Source organism: Odontesthes bonariensis, chromosome 11, assembly GCF_027942865.1.
Source record: "Odontesthes bonariensis isolate fOdoBon6 chromosome 11, fOdoBon6.hap1, whole genome shotgun sequence".
NCBI classification, from domain to species: Eukaryota; Metazoa; Chordata; class Actinopteri; order Atheriniformes; family Atherinopsidae; genus Odontesthes; species Odontesthes bonariensis.
This window is the reverse complement of record NC_134516.1, coordinates 4,104,034-4,124,618: the sequence shown is the minus strand read 5'-3', so window position 1 is coordinate 4,124,618 and position 20,585 is coordinate 4,104,034. Positions and strand designations below refer to the sequence as shown.

At 41.7% G+C, this 20,585-nt stretch overlaps 2 protein-coding genes across 2 annotated transcripts in view; both read left to right on the top strand.

The window, feature by feature from the left end:
- The window catches only part of LOC142391166 (xanthine dehydrogenase/oxidase-like), a 34,750-nt gene extending 31,063 nt beyond the window's left edge, over positions 1-3,687 (top strand). The window contains exons 18-25 of the mRNA XM_075476943.1: positions 74-169; positions 682-885; positions 1,071-1,123; positions 1,203-1,317; positions 2,261-2,326; positions 2,408-2,596; positions 2,687-2,854; positions 3,248-3,687. Coding sequence (XP_075333058.1) covers positions 74-169; positions 682-885; positions 1,071-1,123; positions 1,203-1,317; positions 2,261-2,326; positions 2,408-2,596; positions 2,687-2,854; positions 3,248-3,298 — 942 coding nt within the window. The 3' untranslated portion in view covers positions 3,299-3,687. The remainder of the gene's footprint in view (positions 1-73; positions 170-681; positions 886-1,070; positions 1,124-1,202; positions 1,318-2,260; positions 2,327-2,407; positions 2,597-2,686; positions 2,855-3,247) is intronic.
- A 3,410-nt stretch (positions 3,688-7,097) lies between these two features.
- Positions 7,098-20,273, top strand: LOC142391305 (tetraspanin-7-like). The gene is made up of 7 exons (XM_075477072.1): positions 7,098-7,181; positions 16,742-16,930; positions 17,057-17,131; positions 17,216-17,311; positions 18,567-18,722; positions 18,979-19,062; positions 20,205-20,273. The coding sequence occupies exons 1-7, from the start codon at positions 7,098-7,100 to the stop codon at positions 20,271-20,273; spliced, it is 753 nt and encodes a 250-aa protein (XP_075333187.1).
- The last annotated feature ends 312 nt before the right edge of the window (positions 20,274-20,585 follow it).

The window sequence follows — 20,585 nt, the reverse complement described above, 5'->3', positions numbered from 1 at the left end:
TAACTGCTAAAAGAAGCTTCATTCGTAGTATTTGCTGTGACTTTGTTTGACTTAACGAGCGCTTTGTCTCCAGGCCGGTGCTCTGGCTCACATCTACACAGATGGCTCTGTGTTGTTGACCCATGGGGGGACTGAGATGGGACAGGGACTCCACACCAAGATGGTTCAGGTACAGGAATAAACCATCAGTCTGTATTTGTGTGTCTATCATGTTTTCAGCCGTTTGTTTGAGCACATTTAGGTAGAAACTGCAGAGAAATACATCAGAAATAAGACACTGAAATGATCAAATAAATAATAGATGGTTTAAGACTGAATCAAGCAAATAACAAATAACATGGAACGTGGATAAAATGAGAGAATAACATGAACAAGATCAGAAGTTGGAACAGATTTGTTCATATTTGTGTTCATGAGTTCAGAAAAGGAAAAAGAAAAGAAAAACATGTGGAAATGTGTTCAGAATCCAATGTGATGTCATCATGTGAAAATTAGGTGAATAAATTAACGACCTTTGGGTCAGATGTTTCTTTATCTCCGACGGCTTTTAATCTGCAGCCTGTTGAAACATAACTTTTTTTCCTTGAATGAATTGGTTGATGGTGCGTAAAGGTTTAATGATACTTAGAAAACAACATCATCGGCATACGGGTTGAACTCCATGTTGAGCTGCGTCTCCAGGTTGCCAGCAGGGTTCTGGGTATCCCCTGTTCAAAGATCCACATCTCAGAGACCAGTACCAACACGGTGCCCAACGCCAGCCCCACCGCCGCCTCCGCCTCCTCCGACCTGAACGGAGCTGCTGTGCAGATCACCTGCGAGACCCTGCTGAAGCGCCTGGAGCCGTACAAGACCAAGAACCCCAAAGGATCATGGGAGGACTGGGTGAGCGGCAGGTTTTTCTAATTTTAGAAGTGAAACTCCTGAAGTAAAGTCAGGTGTTTCCAGTTAAAGTAAGAGTTTAACAATGAAATCAAATGAGTTCCCGTACGATGAATTTCATGACTTCATTTCGTAGATTCATTAAAGCTGCAGCACCGTCCTCAGTCTCCTCGTCTTTGTGTTTGCAGGTGAAGGCTGCGTATTTCGACAGAGTCAACCTCAGCGCCAACGGCTTTTACAAGTAAGTTCACCAACCAGGTCACTGCTTCGGTTCAGCTGGCATCAAACGGGAGTTTCTCTCATTCCTTGTGCCTCACCAGGACTCCAGATCTGGGTTACAGCTTTGATACGAACTCGGGCAGAGCGTTCAACTACTACAGCTACGGAGTAGCCTGTTCAGAGGTGGAGATCGACTGTCTGACCGGAGCTCACAAGGTCTGCACAAACAAAATGTTTATGTTTATGCATCTGGCAGATTTACAGGTAGGCAGGCAGGGTAAGGGGGCCTTGCCCAAGGAGCCCCACAGGAGGTAGTACCTTTTCATAGAATTTGAACCCAGGTCACCTACACGAAAGGTGACTATCTTACCACGACACTATCCAGAAACTCACAGAGGCAGTGAAAAGATTCCCCAAACCTAAAATGTTGAGATAAACTGATCCTCAAGGGTCAGTGTTAGGCCCCTCACTGGAAAAAATCAAAGTGTTACCAAGTATATTAGTCTCATTTCTAGTCAAAATATCTCATTACACTTTAAGACACAACTGCCTAACAAGCACCATTTCAGCCAGATATAGGGACTTGTTTAAATACAATACATCTGGAATATCTTGTTAAGTGAAAAACTCTTGAAAACATCTTGTTTTGAGTCACATATCACATGAAACAAGCTTTTTTGACATTTGAAGAGGCTTTAAAGCTAATTTCAAGATCACTTTTATCTCAAAAGTCCTAAATATCACATTTTATTTCAAGAAATCTTGACAAGCCGATTTTCACTAGTTCCATTGACAGATTTTTTTGCTTATTTTAATCAAAAACGTTATGTATTTGCTGTTTTTTTTCCTTATTTTTGGAGGGGCATTTTTTCCAGTGCTGGTATTCTCTCTACAGTACAAACCATTTACAGTCCGTGTTGTGTGAACCTTTATGCTGATGATACCACCTCGTATTTAAGCTTCATTCAAGTTTTCTCTTCAGGCTCAATCTGCTGCATCATTTATTTTAAATGGATTCTCCAGCCAAACAGTCATCCGTACCACAGGCAGGATCTGACCAACACGTGTAGTCATACTGCTGTAAATAGTCTGATAACTGTCACGGATGGTCATGAAAGCCACGTGAGGTTTCATCACAAAGCTTTATGTCGTGTTACAGAACCTGAGCACCACCATCGTGATGGACGTGGGTCACAGCCTCAACCCGGCTATCGACATCGGGCAGGTGAGTCGGACACATTCGCTGCCATCATTGGAAGCTAAAGTGAAACCCCCCCTTTAAGGTCTAAACGTGCTGCCTCTGTAGGTGGAGGGGGGCTTCATGCAGGGTCTGGGCCTCTTCACCCTGGAGGAGCTTCATTATTCACCTCAGGGTGTCCTCCTCACTCGGGGGCCAGGTTCCTATAAGATCCCGGCCTTCGGGGACATTCCCACGCAGCTCACCGTCTCGCTTCTCCGCGACGCCCCGAATGACAAGGCCATCTTCGCCTCGAAGGTACCGCCGCCGCCGCCTCGCTCAGCAGCTCTTTGAACATCAATGCTCTTGAACAAACAAACAAACAGGCGTGTGTTTCGTCCTGACCAGGCCGTGGGTGAGCCTCCTCTCTTCCTGGCGGCATCCGTTTTCTACGCCATCAAAGACGCCATCATCGCTGCCCGGGCGGAGTCGGGCATCACAGGACCGTTCAGGTTGGACAGCCCCGCCTCCGCGGAGAGGATCCGCAACGCCTGCAGCGACCGCTTCACCAAACTGGTACAAAAACCTAACCCTAACCCTAAGCCTACCTGAACCCCCTAACCCTAACCTCTAAGCCTAACCCTAACCTTAACCCTAACCCCAACCCCAACCCTACTCCTACCCTAACCCCCTAACCCTAACCCCTAAGCCTACCTGAACCCCCTAACCCTAACCCTACTCCTACCCTAACCCCCTAACCCTAACCTCTAAGCCTAACCCTAACCCCCTAACCCTAACCCTAAGCCTACCTGAACCCCCTAACCTCTAAGCCTAACCCTAACCCCAACCCTAACCTCTAAGCCTAACCCTAACCCCCTAACCCTAACCCTAGACAACCCTCCCAATACTGTCTGGTTTTAAAGCCTCAAACATCGGTTACATCTGTGAAATGTTTGTTTTCTGTGGCAGTGTCCTCCTGCGGAGCCGGGAACCTTCAGGCCCTGGTCTGTACAGGTGTGAGAGGACAACGTTTCCACTCAGGATCGACCCACAAAGCACGGAAACATGACGACGTTCGCTGTCGTCATGGTAACGGCGTACAACTAAGAGCAGAGGCACTGCATGTTCGGCCATCTGAAGCTCAGGGAATACAATCTACTTTCCTAACCCTAACTTTAGCACTTTGAATTGCCTTGTGTACGAATTGTGCTCTATAAATAAAATTGCCTTGCCTTCCACAGTCAGGTGTGATCTGTATTAAGTATTAACGGTTGTCTGGTATTATCAGCTGTTATCATGGATAAACTCAGGAAGAAGACGAAGCTCAGTCCTGATCTGTTTAAATTCACATGAACATCGACTGGAATGTAACGCACTGTGAATTACGCCATTTTGATTTTTGAACTGTCACACTGCCTCAACAAAATAAATGTTTTAAAATCTTCTTTTGTTTTGACGTTTTCCTCACAGTCTGACCCTTTAACCACCGTCTCTGAGCCTGTGTACCAACTCCTCTCCGTGTTTTTAATAACTCAAAGGCTGTGTTCGAAACGCCTACTACATACTGCATACTGCATACTGCATACTACATACTACATACTTCATACTGCATACTGCATACTGCATACTGCATACTGCACACTACATACTGCATACTGCATACTGCATACTGGATACTACATACTGCATACTGCATACTGCATACTGCATACTACATACTGCATACTGCATACTACATACTGCATACTGCATACTGCATACTACATACTGGATACTACATACTGCATACTACATACTGCATACTGGATACTACATACTGCATACTACATACTGCATACTGCATACTGCATACTGCATACTACATACTGCATACTACATACTGGATACTACATACTGGATACTACATACTGCATACTACATACTACATACTGGATACTGCATACTGCATACTACATACTGCATACTACATACTACATACTGCATACTGCATACTACATACTGGATACTACATACTGCATACTACATACTGCATACTGGATACTACATACTGCATACTACATACTACATACTGGATACTACATACTGCATACTACATACTGCATACTGCATACTGCATACTACATACTGCATACTGCATACTACATACTGCATACTACATACTGGATACTGCATACTGCATACTGCATACTGCTTACTGCATACTACATACTGCATACTGCATACTACATACTACATACTGGATACTGCATACTACATACTGGATACTACATACTGGATACTACATACTGCATACTACATACTACATACTGGATACTACATACTGCATACTGCATACTACATACTACATACTGCATACTACATACTACATACTGCATACGGCATACTACATACTCATCGATCAGACAGTATGCAGAGCGTTTACCCACAATGCATTTCGCTCCTGCCCGAGCCGAAATCAGCCGGCCTGAAGCTGATTTCTCTTAAGCTCTAAACTCTGTAAACTTTAGCAACATTTGAAACATTTTCAGGTGAGAAAGTAGTCGTTTAGATCCCCAACGTGTTGAAAACCTGACAAAATACCGGCTGTTTACCATTTTGTTCCCACGAATTCGGCGCTACTAAAGCTAGCCGCAGTGAGCAACGCACTTCCTGTTATTTTCACAAAATAAAATACCCGTTGCCTTTTATCATAGGGAAAGCCATTACCATACAATTGGTGCTTTTGTTTTGAAAACAGGAAGTGAACCTACCCTCGTTGTAGCTAGCTTGAAACTGCCGTTTTGACAGGAAATGACGATCGGCGACGTCACGTTACGTTGCATCTTGGGTAGTTTGAGTATGAGTAGTAACCTCATGATGCATACCCAACATTTAGGAGAATCTAGTATGCATCCAGGAACTTAAAAAAAGTTAAAGTTAGTATGAGTAGTAGGAGAAGTAGGCGGTTTCGAACACAGCCCGAGCAAAATAAAAGATTGACGTATCCTCAGAGGAAGAAACACACACCTGTCTTACATCTGAAGGAAGAAACAAAATAAAACGCGCGGAGCAGCTCGTCTTTGCTGGAATTCGTGTTATTCCGACGTCTGAAGGTAATTATGGACTGTTGCTTCAGGGTGAGCTCTCTGTTACTATAACAACAAATAAATAACCAAAGCCTGACCAATTACAAAAAAGGATAACTTTGACATTTTACTTGGCTAACGTGGAAGGGGCGGGGCTTCTGACCTACTTAAGTACTTTGTGGCGAAGAACGATCCCACATCTCTAAAAATCCTCAGACTTCCTTTAAGAAAGCAAATGATTGTATTCCAATCCAACATGGAATAACTAAGCTTCAGGGTTACAGACATATTTCAGACTTCCTGTCCAAAGCCCTTTACTTTCACTTCCTGTAAGACTTCCAGATCCTTTTGGCCGATTAAGTGACTTTAAACTAAATTCTGATCAGAGATATCTGAGATGATACAGGGTTTACGGGGGCGGCCATGATGGAATATGCTGAGTCACTGGTTGCTATGGTGATTCCCGCCTTTATCAGACCAGACACTACTTCAAACAAACACTCGCTGTGTGAAAATGACGAGTTGGATTAAAAATAAACTCTTGAACTGTGAGCAGCAGAACCGTGTTTTGGACTCACAGATGTATTCTTATCAATCTGCTGTGTTTTATATAGTTTTTATGGCAGGTTACAGAGACCCTCACCTCCAAATCCAAAGAGAAAACTCAGATATAATGGGAATGAACTCTGTGTTCTGGGGGGGTCTGAGAGAAAACTGTGAGGCCGATCCCAATGACAGCAACATTGGGGGAAAGAAGGCGAAAAAGGCTGACTTTTTGATGTGCGAGCTATAAATGTGGAGCTAACTCTGTAGCTAACTGTGGAGCTAACTGTGGGGCTAATTGTTTAGCTAACTGTGGAGCTAACTGTGGAGCTAACTTTGGAGCTAACAGTGGAGCTAACTGTGGGGCTAACTGTGGGGCTAACTGTGGGGCTAAATGTGGGGCTAACTGTGGGGCTAACTGTGGAGCTAACTGTGGAGCTAACTGTGGGGCTAACTGTGGAGCTAACTGTGGGGCTAACTGTGGAGCTAACTGTGGGGTTAACTGTGGGGCTAACTGTGGAGCTAACTGTGGAGCTAACTGTGGGGCTAACTGTGGAGCTAACTGTGGGGCTAACTGTGGGGCAAACTGTGGGGCTAACTGTGGAGCTAACTGTGGGGCTAACTGTGGAACTAACTGTGGGGCTAACTGTGGAGCTAACTGTGGGGCTAACTGTGGGGCTAACTGTGGGCGTGAGAGTAGTTTGAAACAGAATATTTAAAACATTGTTCCTCCACCCAAACCCTGCTGCACCAGAGATCTCCACGAACAGATACGTGCACGTAACAGAACTGTGCACATTGGGTGGCTGACGGTACAAACATGTGACCCTCATACTTCACACTCTGACCACACAATCAGCACGGAGGTGATGGGTGCCGGCCTCGATTACTGGAAGCATTTTCACAGGTTTGTGATTCTCAGACACTTTGATACGACTAACAGGGACCTGGAGCCGGTTCGATCTGAATCGCTGTTATTGGACAGGTTCAGAGCCTGAGAAACGTTTCTGTTTTCAGCGTATTTTACTTCCTGTGTTAGTGTGCATCGACTGACTAAATAAAACATGTTTTAAAGTCCCGTCTGTGGAGGTGAAGGCAGCTAAATGTGTGACCAGGAGGGGGCGCCGCTCGGCTCCTCAGGTTTACCTCATCCACTCTTCCTCAGCTGATACAAAGAGGGAGGAGGAGGGCGTCCGGGCTCAGTCCGACGGATGATGGCTCCCAGGAGGATGGAAACCAAGCCGGTGATCTTCTGCCTGAAGGCGCTGCTGCTGCTGTACACCTTCATCTTCTGGGTGAGAAACGCCATCTTTTATAAGTTTGTTCTCTTTACGTTTAATGGAAAGAATCGAACTGCTTTAAGTCAAACTGAATTAAATGGAATGAATCGACCTGCTTTAAGTCCAACTGAATTACATGGAATGAATCGACCTGCTTTAAGTCCAACTGAATTAAATGGAATGAATCGACCTGCTTTAAGTCAAACTGAATTAAATGGAATGAATCGACCTGCTTTAAGTCCAACGGAATTAAATGGAATGAATCGACCTGCTTTAAGTCAAACTGAATTAAATGGAATGAATCGACCTGCTTTAAGTCAAACTGAATTACATGGAAAGAATTGAACTGCTTTAAGTCAAACTGAATTAAATGGAATGAATCGACCTGCTTTAAGTCAAACTGAATTAAATGGAGTGAATCGACCTGCTTTAAGTCCAACTGAATTAAATGGAATGAATCGACCTGCTTTAAGTCAAACTGAATTAAATGGAATGAATCGACCTGCTTTAAGTCCAACTGAATTAAATGGAATGAATCGACCTGCTTTAAGTCAAACTGAATTAAATGGAATGAATCGACCTGCTTTAAGTCCAACTGAATTAAATGGAATGAATCGACCTGCTTTAAGTCAAACTGAATTACATGGAAAGAATCGACCTGCTTTAAGTCCAACTGAATTAAATGGAAAGAATTGACCTGCTTTAAGTCCAAATGAATTAAATGGAAAGAATTGACCTGCTTTAAGTCCAACTGAATTAAATGGAAAGAATTGACCTGCTTTAAGTCCAAATGAATTAAATGGAAAGAATCGAACTGCTTTAAGTCCAACTGAATTAAATGGAAAGAATTGACCTGCTTTAAGTCCAAATGAATTAAATGGAAAGAATTGACCTGCTTTAAGTCCAACTGAATTAAATGGAAAGAATTGACCTGCTTTAAGTCCAACTGAATTAAATGGAAAGAATCGAACTGCTTTAAGTCCAACTGAATTAAATGGAAAGAATCAACCTGCTTTAAGTCCAACTGAATTACATGGAAAGAATCAAACTGCTTTAAGTCCAACTGAATTAAATGGAAAGAATTGACCTGCTTTAAGTCCAACTGAATTAAATGGGAAGAATCAAACTTCTTTAACTCAAACTGAATTAAATGGAATGAATCGACCTGATTTAAGTCAAACTGAATTAAATGGAAAGAATTAACCTGCTTTAAGTCCAACTGAATTAAATGGAAAGAATCAACCTGCTTTGACTCAAACTGAATTAAATGGAATGAATCGACCTGCTTTGAGTCAAACTGAATTAAATGGAATGAATCGACCTGCTTTAAGTCCAACTGAATTAAATGGAAAGGATCCACAGGAGCAGCTGAAGTGTTCAGAGGTCAGAGGTCCAGTCGTTATCTGGACTCTGAGGCAGGGGCGTCTGTAGCTTGAGCAAACATTCGGGGCTGTAGCCCAGACATGAAAATTTTTAACGGGGGTCCGGGGGTTTCTCCCCCGGGAAAAAAATTTAAAATGAAAATTTAACACACTTCATGACCAGCTGCTACACGATTAAGAAACTGATATTATGCCTTTAATTTAGTAGTAGGCTATACTATCTATGTCTTTGCGGTGTGCATAGACAACGCTGTGTTCATATCCTTGTCTCTTCTAGGTATTTTATGTAGTACCAGGCTGGACATTTCTGATGTGTGTTAGGCGAGTTTCTTTTAGCTATAGCCCTTATCCATCAGATTCTAAAGCGAATTAGCTTTGTTTTGTAGCGAAGTAAGGTGCGCCTTGTTGGCTTTTAATCAACAGGACGATTATAGTGAAATAAAACGGTATTGTCTTTTGACTCGCCAGATGATTTTCCAATCAAGTTTTCTGAGGAATATAACACATAGTTTGTGCTTGGAACGTAGGAAAGGGAGAACATCCTGCACGAGACTCAAAGCCATCGGCTGATCAACAGAACCATGATCACCAGGTGTTGGAGCGAGTGTTGGAGCTCTCGAGCAAGGGCCAGTAGCCTATCGCATTAAACTTTTTCTTGTAGCGATAGAACTTTGCCCATCACCATAAATTCCGAGCGAATTAACATTATAACCATTTTCCATCACGTGTGAATTATGATTGACGATGTTTGGGACTATAAAACGTGACTTCAACTCGGGGCGAATCTACCTGATGGATGGGGGGAGTTTAATGATTGTTTGTTATGTTTATGTGTGTGCTTTTTGGTTGTGGAGCGGGGAGGGACCAAAGATAGCGGCTGGGTTAGTGGCTTCACCCCGGCACTGATTGGGAACACGCTGTTGCTGATTGCAGGTGATTACGGCGTTTGGGAGCGAGAGGAGAGAAATAGAGGTTCAGAGTACATGGTGGGTGTTCTGGGAAGGAGTCGGACGCTTCACGTCGAGTTGCACTCACGGTTGGGGTGGTGGGTGCCGTTCGTAGCCGTTTAGAGCTGCCGGCGGTGAAGACAGTCGGCGGGCGTGAGGTGAGTTAGGGCCGGGCATTGTAGGAGTGCATATTTGGGCATGTCAGAATCCTGAGGTCTGAGCTGGTTACAAAGTTGCATGATGACAGCAGCGGTAGTCTATCACCGCTCAAAGTGTGGTCCACGGAGCTCTTCTTTTTCTTCTTCTTCTCCTTCTTCTTCTTCTTCTTATTATACATATTTTATTTATGTCAGTCCAGAGAGATTCGGGGCTGAAGCCCCGAATGACCAGGTCTCTCGACGCCCCTGCTCTGAGGAATGAGGAGGCTCCGATACCGACCGGATTTAATACTCACAAACCGGATTTATTACTCACAAAACAGATTTATTACTCACGAACTGGATTTATTACTCACGAACCGGATTTATTACTCACGAACCGGATTTATTACTCACAAACTGAATTTATTACTCACAAACTGAATTTATTACTCACGAACTGGATTTATTACTCACGAACCACGAACCGGATTTATTACTCATAAACCATATTTATTACTCACGAAACGGATTTATTACTCACGAACCACAAACCGGATTTATTACTCACGAACCACAAACCGGATTTATTACTCACGAATCATGAACCGGATTTATTACCCACGAACCAGATTTATTACTCACGAACCAAAAACCAGATTTATTACTCACAAATCACGAATCGGATTTATTACTCACGAACTGGATTTATTACTCACGAACCGGATTTATTACTCACAAACTAGATTTATTACTCACGAACCGGATTTATTACTCACGAACTGGATTTATTACTCACGAACCGGATTTATTACTCACGAACTGGATTTATTACTCACGAACCGGATTTATTACTCACGAACTGGATTTATTACTCACGAACCGGATTTATTACTCACGAACTGGATTTATTACTCACGAACCGGATTTATTACTCACGAACTGGATTTATTACTCACGAACCACAAACCGTATTACTCATGAACTGGATTTATTACTCACAAACCAGATTTATTACTCACGAAACAGATTTATTACTGACAAACCGGATTTATTACTCACGAACCACAAACCGGATTTATTACTCAAGAACCACGAATCTGATTTATTACTCACGAACCATGAATCGGATTTATTACTCAGCAACCACGAATCGGATTTATTACGCACGAACCGGATTTATTACGAATCACGAATCGGATTTATTACTCAAGAATCACGAATCGGATTTATTACTCACGAACCACGAACCGGATTTATTACTCAAAAAACGGATTTATTACTCATGAACCACGACCCGGATTTATTACTCACGAACCACGAATCGGATTTATTACTCATGAACCACGAACCGGATTTATTACTCACGAACCACGAACCGGATTTATTACTCACGAATCACGAACCGGATTTATTACTCACGAACCACAAATCTGATTTATTACTCACGAACCACGAACCGGATTTATTACTCACGAACCACGAATCTGATTTATTACTCACGAACCACGAACCGGATTTATTACTCACGAACCACGAATCTGATTTATTACTCACGAACCACGAACCGGATTTATTACTCACGAACCACGAACCGGATTTATTACTCACGAACCACGAATCGGATTTAATACGCACGAATCTGATTTATTACTCACGAACCACGAATCTGATTTATTACTCATGAACCACGACCCGGATTTATTACTCACGAACCACGAACCGGATTTATTACTCACGAACCACGAACCAGATTTATTACTCACGAACCACGAACCGGATTTATTACTCACGAACCACGAACCGGATTTATTACTCACAAACCACGAACCGGATTTATTACTCACGAACCGGATTTATTACTCACGAACCACGAATCTGATTTATTACTCACGAACCACGAACCGGATTTATTACTCACGAACCGGATTTATTACTCACGAACCACGAATCGGATTTATTACTCACGAACCACGAACCGGATTTATTACTCAAGAACCACGAATCTGATTTATTACTCACGAACCATGAATCGGATTTATTACTCAGGAACCACGAATCGGATTTATTACGCACGAACCGGATTTATTACGAATCACGAATCGGATTTATTACTCAAGAATCACGAATCGGATTTATTACTCACGAACCACGAACCGGATTTATTACTCAAAAAACGGATTTATTACTCACATACCGGATTTATTACTCATGAACCACGACCCGGATTTATTACTCACGAACCACGAACCGGATTTATTACTCACGAATCACGAACCGGATTTATTACTCACGAACCACGAACCGGATTTATTACTCACGAATCACGAACCGGATTTATTACTCATGAACCACGAATCTGATTTATTACTCACGAACCACGAACCGGATTTATTACTCATGAACCACGACCCGGATTTATTACTCACGAACCACGAACCGGATTTATTACTCACGAACCACGAACCGGATTTATTACTCACGAACCACGAACCGGATTTATTACTCACGAACCACGAATCTGATTTATTACTCACTAACCGGATTTATTACTCACGAATCACGAACCGGATTTATTACTCACTAACCGGATTTATTACTCACGAACCACGAATCTGATTTATTACTCACGAACCACGAACCGGATTTATTACTCACGAACCACGAATCTGATTTATTACTCATGAACCACGAACCGGATTTATTACTCACGAACCACGAACCGGATTTATTACTCACGAATCACGAACCGGATTTATTACTCACGAACCACAAATCTGATTTATTACTCACGAACCACGAACCGGATTTATTACTCACGAACCACGAATCTGATTTATTACTCACGAACCACGAACCGGATTTATTACTCACGAACCACGAATCTGATTTATTACTCACGAACCACGAACCGGATTTATTACTCACGAACCACGAACCGGATTTATTACTCACGAACCACGAATCGGATTTAATACGCACGAATCTGATTTATTACTCACGAACCACGAATCTGATTTATTACTCATGAACCACGACCCGGATTTATTACTCACGAACCACGAACCGGATTTATTACTCACGAACCACGAACCAGATTTATTACTCACGAACCACGAACCGGATTTATTACTCACGAACCACGAACCGGATTTATTACTCACAAACCACGAACCGGATTTATTACTCACGAACCGGATTTATTACTCACGAACCACGAACCGGATTTATTACTCACGAACCACGAACCGGATTTATTACTCACAAACCACGAACCGGATTTATTACTCACGAACCGGATTTATTACTCACGAACCACGAATCTGATTTATTACTCACGAACCACGAACCGGATTTATTACTCACGAACCGGATTTATTACTCACGAACCACGAATCGGATTTATTACTCACGAACCACGAACCGGATTTATTACTCACGAATCACGAACCGGATTTATTACTCACGAACCACGAATCTGATTTATTACTCACGAACCACGAACCGGATTTATTACTCACGAACCACGAATCTGATTTATTACTCATGAACCACGAACCGGATTTATTACTCACGAACCACGAACCGGATTTATTACTCACGAATCACGAACCGGATTTATTACTCACGAACCACAAATCTGATTTATTACTCACGAACCACGAACCGGATTTATTACTCACGAACCACGAATCTGATTTATTACTCACGAACCACGAACCGGATTTATTACTCACGAACCACGAATCTGATTTATTACTCACGAACCACGAACCGGATTTATTACTCACGAACCACGAACCGGATTTATTACTCACGAACCACGAACCGGATTTATTACTCACGAACCACGAATCGGATTTAATACGCACGAATCTGATTTATTACTCACGAACCACGAATCTGATTTATTACTCATGAACCACGACCCGGATTTATTACTCACGAACCACGAACCGGATTTATTACTCACGAACCACGAACCGGATTTATTACTCACGAACCACGAACCGGATTTATTACTCACAAACCACGAACCGGATTTATTACTCACGAACCGGATTTATTACTCACGAACCACGAATCTGATTTATTACTCACGAACCACGAATCTGATTTATTACTCACGAACCGGATTTATTACTCACGAACCACGAATCGGATTTATTACTCACGAACCGGATTTATTACTCACGAACCACGAATCGGATTTATTACTCACGAACCACGAACCGGATTTATTACTCACGAATCACGAACCGGATTTATTACTCACGAACCACGAATCGGATTTATTACTCACGAACCACGAACCGGATTTATTACTCACGAACCGGATTTATTACTCACGAACCACGAATCGGATTTATTACTCACGAACCACGAACCGGATTTATTACTCACGAATCACGAACCGGATTTATTACTCACGAACCACGAATCTGATTTATTACTCACGAACCACGAATCTGATTTATTACTCACGAACCACGAACCGGATTTATTACTCACGAACCACGAATCTGATTTATTACTCACGAACCACGAATCTGATTTATTACTCACGAACCACGAATCTGATTTATTACTCACGAACCACGAACCGGATTTATTACTCACGAATCACGAACCGGATTTATTACTCACGAATCACGAACCGGATTTATTACTCACGAACCACAAATCTGATTTATTACTCACGAACCACGAACCGGATTTATTACTCATGAATCACGAACCGGATTTATTACTCACGAATCACGAACCGGATTTATTACTCACGAATCACGAACCGGATTTATTACTCACGAATCACGAACCAGATTTATTACTCACGAACCACGAATCTGATTTATTACTCACGAACCACGAACCGGATTTATTACTCACGAATCACGAACCGGATTTATTACTCACGAACCACAAATCTGATTTATTACTCACGAACCACGAACCGGATTTATTACTCACGAACCACGAATCTGATTTATTACTCACGAACCACGAACCGGATTTATTACTCACGAACCACAAACCGGATTTATTACTCACGAACCACGAATCTGATTTATTACTCACGAACCACGAACCGGATTTATTACTCACGAACTGGATTTATTACTCACAAACCACGAACCGGATTATTACTCACAAACTGGATTTATTACTCACGAACCGGATTTATTACTCACGAACCACAAACCGGATTTATTACTCACGAACCACGAATCTGATTTATTACTCACGAACTGGATTTATTACTCACAAACCACGAACCGGATTATTACTCACAAACTGGATTTATTACTCACGAACCACAAACGGGATTTATTACTCACGAACCGGATTTATTACTCACGAACCACGAATCGGATTTAATACGCACGAACCAGATTTATTACTCACGAATCACAAATCGGATTTATTACTCAAAAAACGGATTTATTACTCATGAACCACGACCCGGATTTATTACTCACGAACCACGAACCGGATTTATTACTCACGAACCACGAACCGGATTTATTACTCACGAACCACGAACCGGATTTATTACTCACGAACCACGAACCGGATTTATTACTCACAAACCACGAACCGGATTTATTACTCACGAACCACGAACCGGATTTATTACTCACGAACCACGAACCGGATTTATTACTCACGAACCAGATTTATTACTCACGAACCACGAACCGGATTTATTACTCACGAACCACGAACCGGATTTATTACTAACGAATCGGATTTATTACTCACGAATCGGATTTATTACTCACAAATCGGATTTATTACTCACGGACCACAAACCAGATTTATAACTCACAAACTGGATTTATTACTCACGAACCACAAACCGGACGAACAGTCCTGATATAAATGTGCTTTGTTTTATTCTGTTTGAACTCAGTTTTACATGCTGCAGAGATCTGACAATAGAAGTCATTGACACATTTCAGTTTTTAGCCGATTTTCAGCAGATTAGTAGGAAACTACAACTTTTACTCATCTTGTTTAAATATTTTGTTCCCATGAAGTCTGATGATATGATCCCAAACCCGATTGAACTTCTCACATCGACTTTAGCTTTTATTAAATGTTGTTTACCTGTTTCAGAGACTTAAAGAAACTTTTTGAAAAGTTGAACTTGCTTTTACTGTTGAACATTTTGAACCTCATTAGCGCCTTTAACACAGATAATAACTCAACTTTGTCGGTAGACCCAACCTTGGCATTTAATCTAGCGTTTCTCTGAACCCAAACCTACCCTCGGAGCATCTGCCGGGGCTGTGTGAACATCTTTTCCCGCCTGTTTGTCACTTTGTCGCTTTGCTGTCGGCTTGGACGCGCAGTCATGTGGCGCTGAATCACAGCTCGACTCGATGCAGCTGTGAGAAACATTAAAGCAGATTTAAGAAGATATCTGCTGTTGTTTCTTCTTTGGTTTGCAACATGTGGCAAAAATAATGTTTTTAGCCAAACAAGTGGAACAAACTGCCAGTGGAGATTAAACTTTCACCAAATGGAGACATTTTTAAATCCAGGTTAAAAACATTTCTGTTCTCATGTGTCTATGCATGAAATCTGCACGATAACTTTGAACTCTGGACTGTTGCTTATTTTTAAATTAATTTAAATGATTTTATTTGTTTCTCTTTATATTCTTTTATATATTTTTAATGCTTCTTCCACTCCCTGCTGCAATGCTTTTATTTTATGTAAAGCACTTTGAATTGTTTGTACATGAAATGTGCTATATAAATAAATTTGATTTGATTTGATTTGATTTGATTTGATTTGGGCACATTTCATGTTGAATGATGATTCGTGATGATTCGGACTTCTTCTTCAGGGTTATTTTCTGTAGTGATGTTACAGACACTGAAAAATACAGTAAGAATATGTAACATTTCACAAACTTTGTTAAACTGTTGAAACATATAGATTTGAAATGTTTGTACATTTGTTTAAATTAATATTCATATTAAACATATTAAACAAAGTCAAATATTTTTCTGGTCAAGTAGAAACGAGTTCAGTTAATTTCTAAGTATAAAACGACAGATAAATTGGCACCTTTTGTTTCCCCTGTGACACCCCCTCAGGTGACGGGCGTGGTGCTGCTGGCGGTGGGCTTGTGGTGGAAGTTCATGCTGAGCCCCTACATGCTGCTGATCTCCAGCGCCCCCTCCAACGCTCCCTACGTGCTCACCGGAACCGGCGCCGCCATCGTGCTGTTCGGACTGTTCGGCTGCTTCGCCACCTGCAGGGGGCGCCCCTGGATGCTGAAACTGGTGGGAGTTTGTTCCTTTTGTTGCTCAGGTTTTCTGACTTCTGTGTGATCTAATCTAAGCTTTCCTCTGAATAACGATCAAACATTTAAAAAAAACAGCTTATCTTGATTTCTGACCTCTCCGCAGTTCGCCGTGTTTCTGTTTCTGGTCTTCATGACTGAACTCATCGCGGGGATCTCTGGATTCGTGTTTCGCCACGAGGTCAAACACATTTCAGACTTATCACGACACTTTGACACAATCGTTCTTTGTACTGATGTCAACCAAGTTTCTGTACGTTTTCAGATTAAAGGGACATTTTTCACGACGTACAGCGAAGCAGTGATGAGGTATGATGGGCGCGACGACAGGAGTCTGGCTGTGGATGGCGTCCAGCGCCGAGTGAGTATCACGTTGTCCAGTATTGGTTCCCTTCTTTAAATGTGTCATACAGACTTATTTTCTCACATTTTAGGCCCAAATCCATTTGCAGTACTTTATATTTGTTTAAGGCGAGACACTACAGGTGAATAGGGTAATATTTTAGAATAATAAATATCACCATGAAACTTCCTCAGTTGATTACTTATACAAGTATGAAAAAAAAGATGTATTACAAGTTTTAGAAATTTGTATGTTTAATTATGCAAATTATGCATTATCTCATTAAATATGCGCAAATTTGCATATATTTCCGGAAGCTAGATCTGAACATATGATAAAGCCAGGTGCAAAAAGTGTATAACTGGAATTATACACAGCATTTAAAGATTCAAATAGGGGAATTCAATCAAATTGCATTTGAAACAATTGCTCAAAAACAGAATAAATGCTCAGGCCCTTAGTAATACTAATATTGAATAAAATAATCTTATTAATAAAGAATATAAGCTCAATAAAATACAATAAAAGATCTTTTTCTTTGGAAGTTGTGGTGTTTTGGGGCATTTTCGGAGCGTCAGAGTCCCCCATGTGATGCGTCTGAGCCAATCATGTTAGCAGAAACGAGCAGCAGCCAATCAGATTTCGTCATTAGCTATAAATCCGCCTTTAGACATTCCTGATTGGTTACTGATAGAAAGGAAGTGCTGTTATTTGGGTGACATATCATTGTGCAGGACACTCGGAGCTTTCCAACGACACCGGTCATGACAGACTTCAGTAAACAGGCGAAGCTCGGCATGGCGCGTTGGAATGCTAACTTTTTTGGTAAATTCGGGCGAAACGTGCTGCAGCGAGTAAACAAAATGAAATAAAATAAACATTTTAATTTATGTTTTCAATGTTTTCTTTATAGCAGATTGAAAGAACACATGTTGAAGGAGTAGACTGGCCCAAAATCTCAAAATTGACCACTGCATGAAAAATCACTGTTTTTGCCGGCCGTGTCTCGCCTTAACAGAACTTTTGCTGGCTTTGGTGTTCCTCAGGGTTCTGTTTCTGGGTCTTTCATGTTTGTCTCGTCTTCCGTTCCGTTTTCCTAGATGCTTATATATCTCAAAGGGGTCTATACTCATTATATTAATGATCCTCATCTGCTTTACTTCAGGTCCGATCATACGCAGATGATGCACTAATCTACGTGCACGGTTGTACGTAACAAAAGCAGCTTTCAAACACTCCGTCACAAGTGGTGTTTGTGTTTCTGTGTCTGCAGCTACACTGCTGTGGAGTTTACAACTACACCAGCTGGTTCAGCAGCATGTATTTTCCCATCGGTGGAGTTCCCGCCAGCTGTTGCGTTAGTTTTTCCGACTGCAATGGAGCCGACCTGAAGAACACAACTGTGGCTGCACGTAAAGTCTACAAAGAGGTCAGAAGTGAACAGTCTTCTTAAAAAGAAAGAACACTTCCTCAGCAGGTGTTAAACTCAGTAAATCCAACCTCAGATGAACACATCACACCGTGTCATTATTTATCTTTTCTTGGTGCCTGAATTTCAGCGACATTAAGACATAATTAACCTCGAGCAACTTTACTTTCATGGGTGGCTCAAACTCATTTGATGTTCAGAGTCTTCCTCAGTTTATAAATGAAGTCAAAGGGATGGGTGAACTCTATGTCTGCAGGGTTGTTATGAACTGGTGGTGTCGTTCATTGAGAGCAACATGGGAATCATCGCAGGAGTTACCTTTGGCATCGCCTTCTCTCAGGTACCAAACTTCACTGTAACATTGGTGTGACACTACCTGATAATATTACTGTACTGTTTCTTTGTTTAAACAAAAGTATCAGCTGTGGATTAAAAGCCAATCTCAACACAGAACATTTAATAACTACTCTGTTACACAATAATCCAAATTCGTGAAGCGAAATGGAAAAAAACCCAAAGTGATGCGTGCATATGTATTCACCCCCTTCGCGATGAAACCCCTGCATTCATGCTACTAGTTACCTTCAAAAGTCACTTGATCAGTTGAAGAAGGTGCACCTGTGTGCAGTCTGAATGTCACATGCAGCAGCGTCAATTCAGCCAAAGCTGAGAGATACCACATTTCAAAAGGAGATACAAGTGTCGGGGAAGATGATACTTAGATAAATTGATTGTGATGTTGAGAATTTTATTTGTAGTTAATTTATATGTATTAAAGAATAAAATAATCAATACAAATTGACAGAGTAATTCCATAAATTAATTAAAAAAAAAAAACCCCGAACATTTACATTTTCCCCTGGAGCCAAGGTGCGGCAGCTGCCATACCCAACTGACGCCCATGGTCACATGACCTCAGGATATACACACCTGATTTTAAAGGCCTCAGAGTCTGAAAAAGCACCGATTAAGAGGCACCTTGAAGACCAAGGAGCTCTCCACGGTCGGGGACAAAGAACCATTAAATGAACATGGCGCCAACCAACCTGCCACTAAAGGGTCGTCCACTAAAAGTCTCAGACCGGGTTAAATAGGGTGTTTGTGGGTAATAAATCCATTTTGTGAGTAATTAATCCGGTTCGTGAGTAATAAATCCGGTTTGGATTTATTGAATCCCTTGTGCGGTTAAAAGCTATATGGAAACAAATTCAAGCCAACTTTGACCATAACCCAAAAACAATCTGTATTTATATGAATGTTTGACCATGTAAATCACTGCAGCCGTTTCCTGTTTTTATATAAAACAAAGAAATTAGGCTGATCTGGGTTGTAACTCAGTCCTGGATGTGCATTCATCATAAACACACCCAACAGAAAAACTATTTCTAACCATCAACATGCTTTGGGAATGTGGACAAACCTTCTTATAACATCTTCTGAGACCAAAGTAAAGGCTCAGTGGAGATATCTGTTCTGTCTCAGGTGATCGGGACGTCGCTGGCTTGCTGTTTGTCGCACTTCATCAACGCCAACCAGTACGAAATGGTCTGACGGGTAAGCCAAACCGAGCCCGGCATTGTTCTCTGACATCAGACCAAATGGTCACCCTTATTTACGGGGGTCTTCCTGTTGTTTTCTTTCTCTTACAGCGGCGATACCACGATTCTCGTCACCATGGAAACCTGCAGAAACATCCTGTTATTTGTATTTATTCTTCTGCTTGGTTCTTTGTGTGCAGGTTGCAACAGTTTGTCCACCAGGGGGCGCCGAACTGACACTTGAAGAGCTCTCAACACAGAAAGCTCATGTTGTAACTTTGTGCTGAAAGCTCCAGATGCCAAAGAGGAAGCTTCCTTAGAAGGA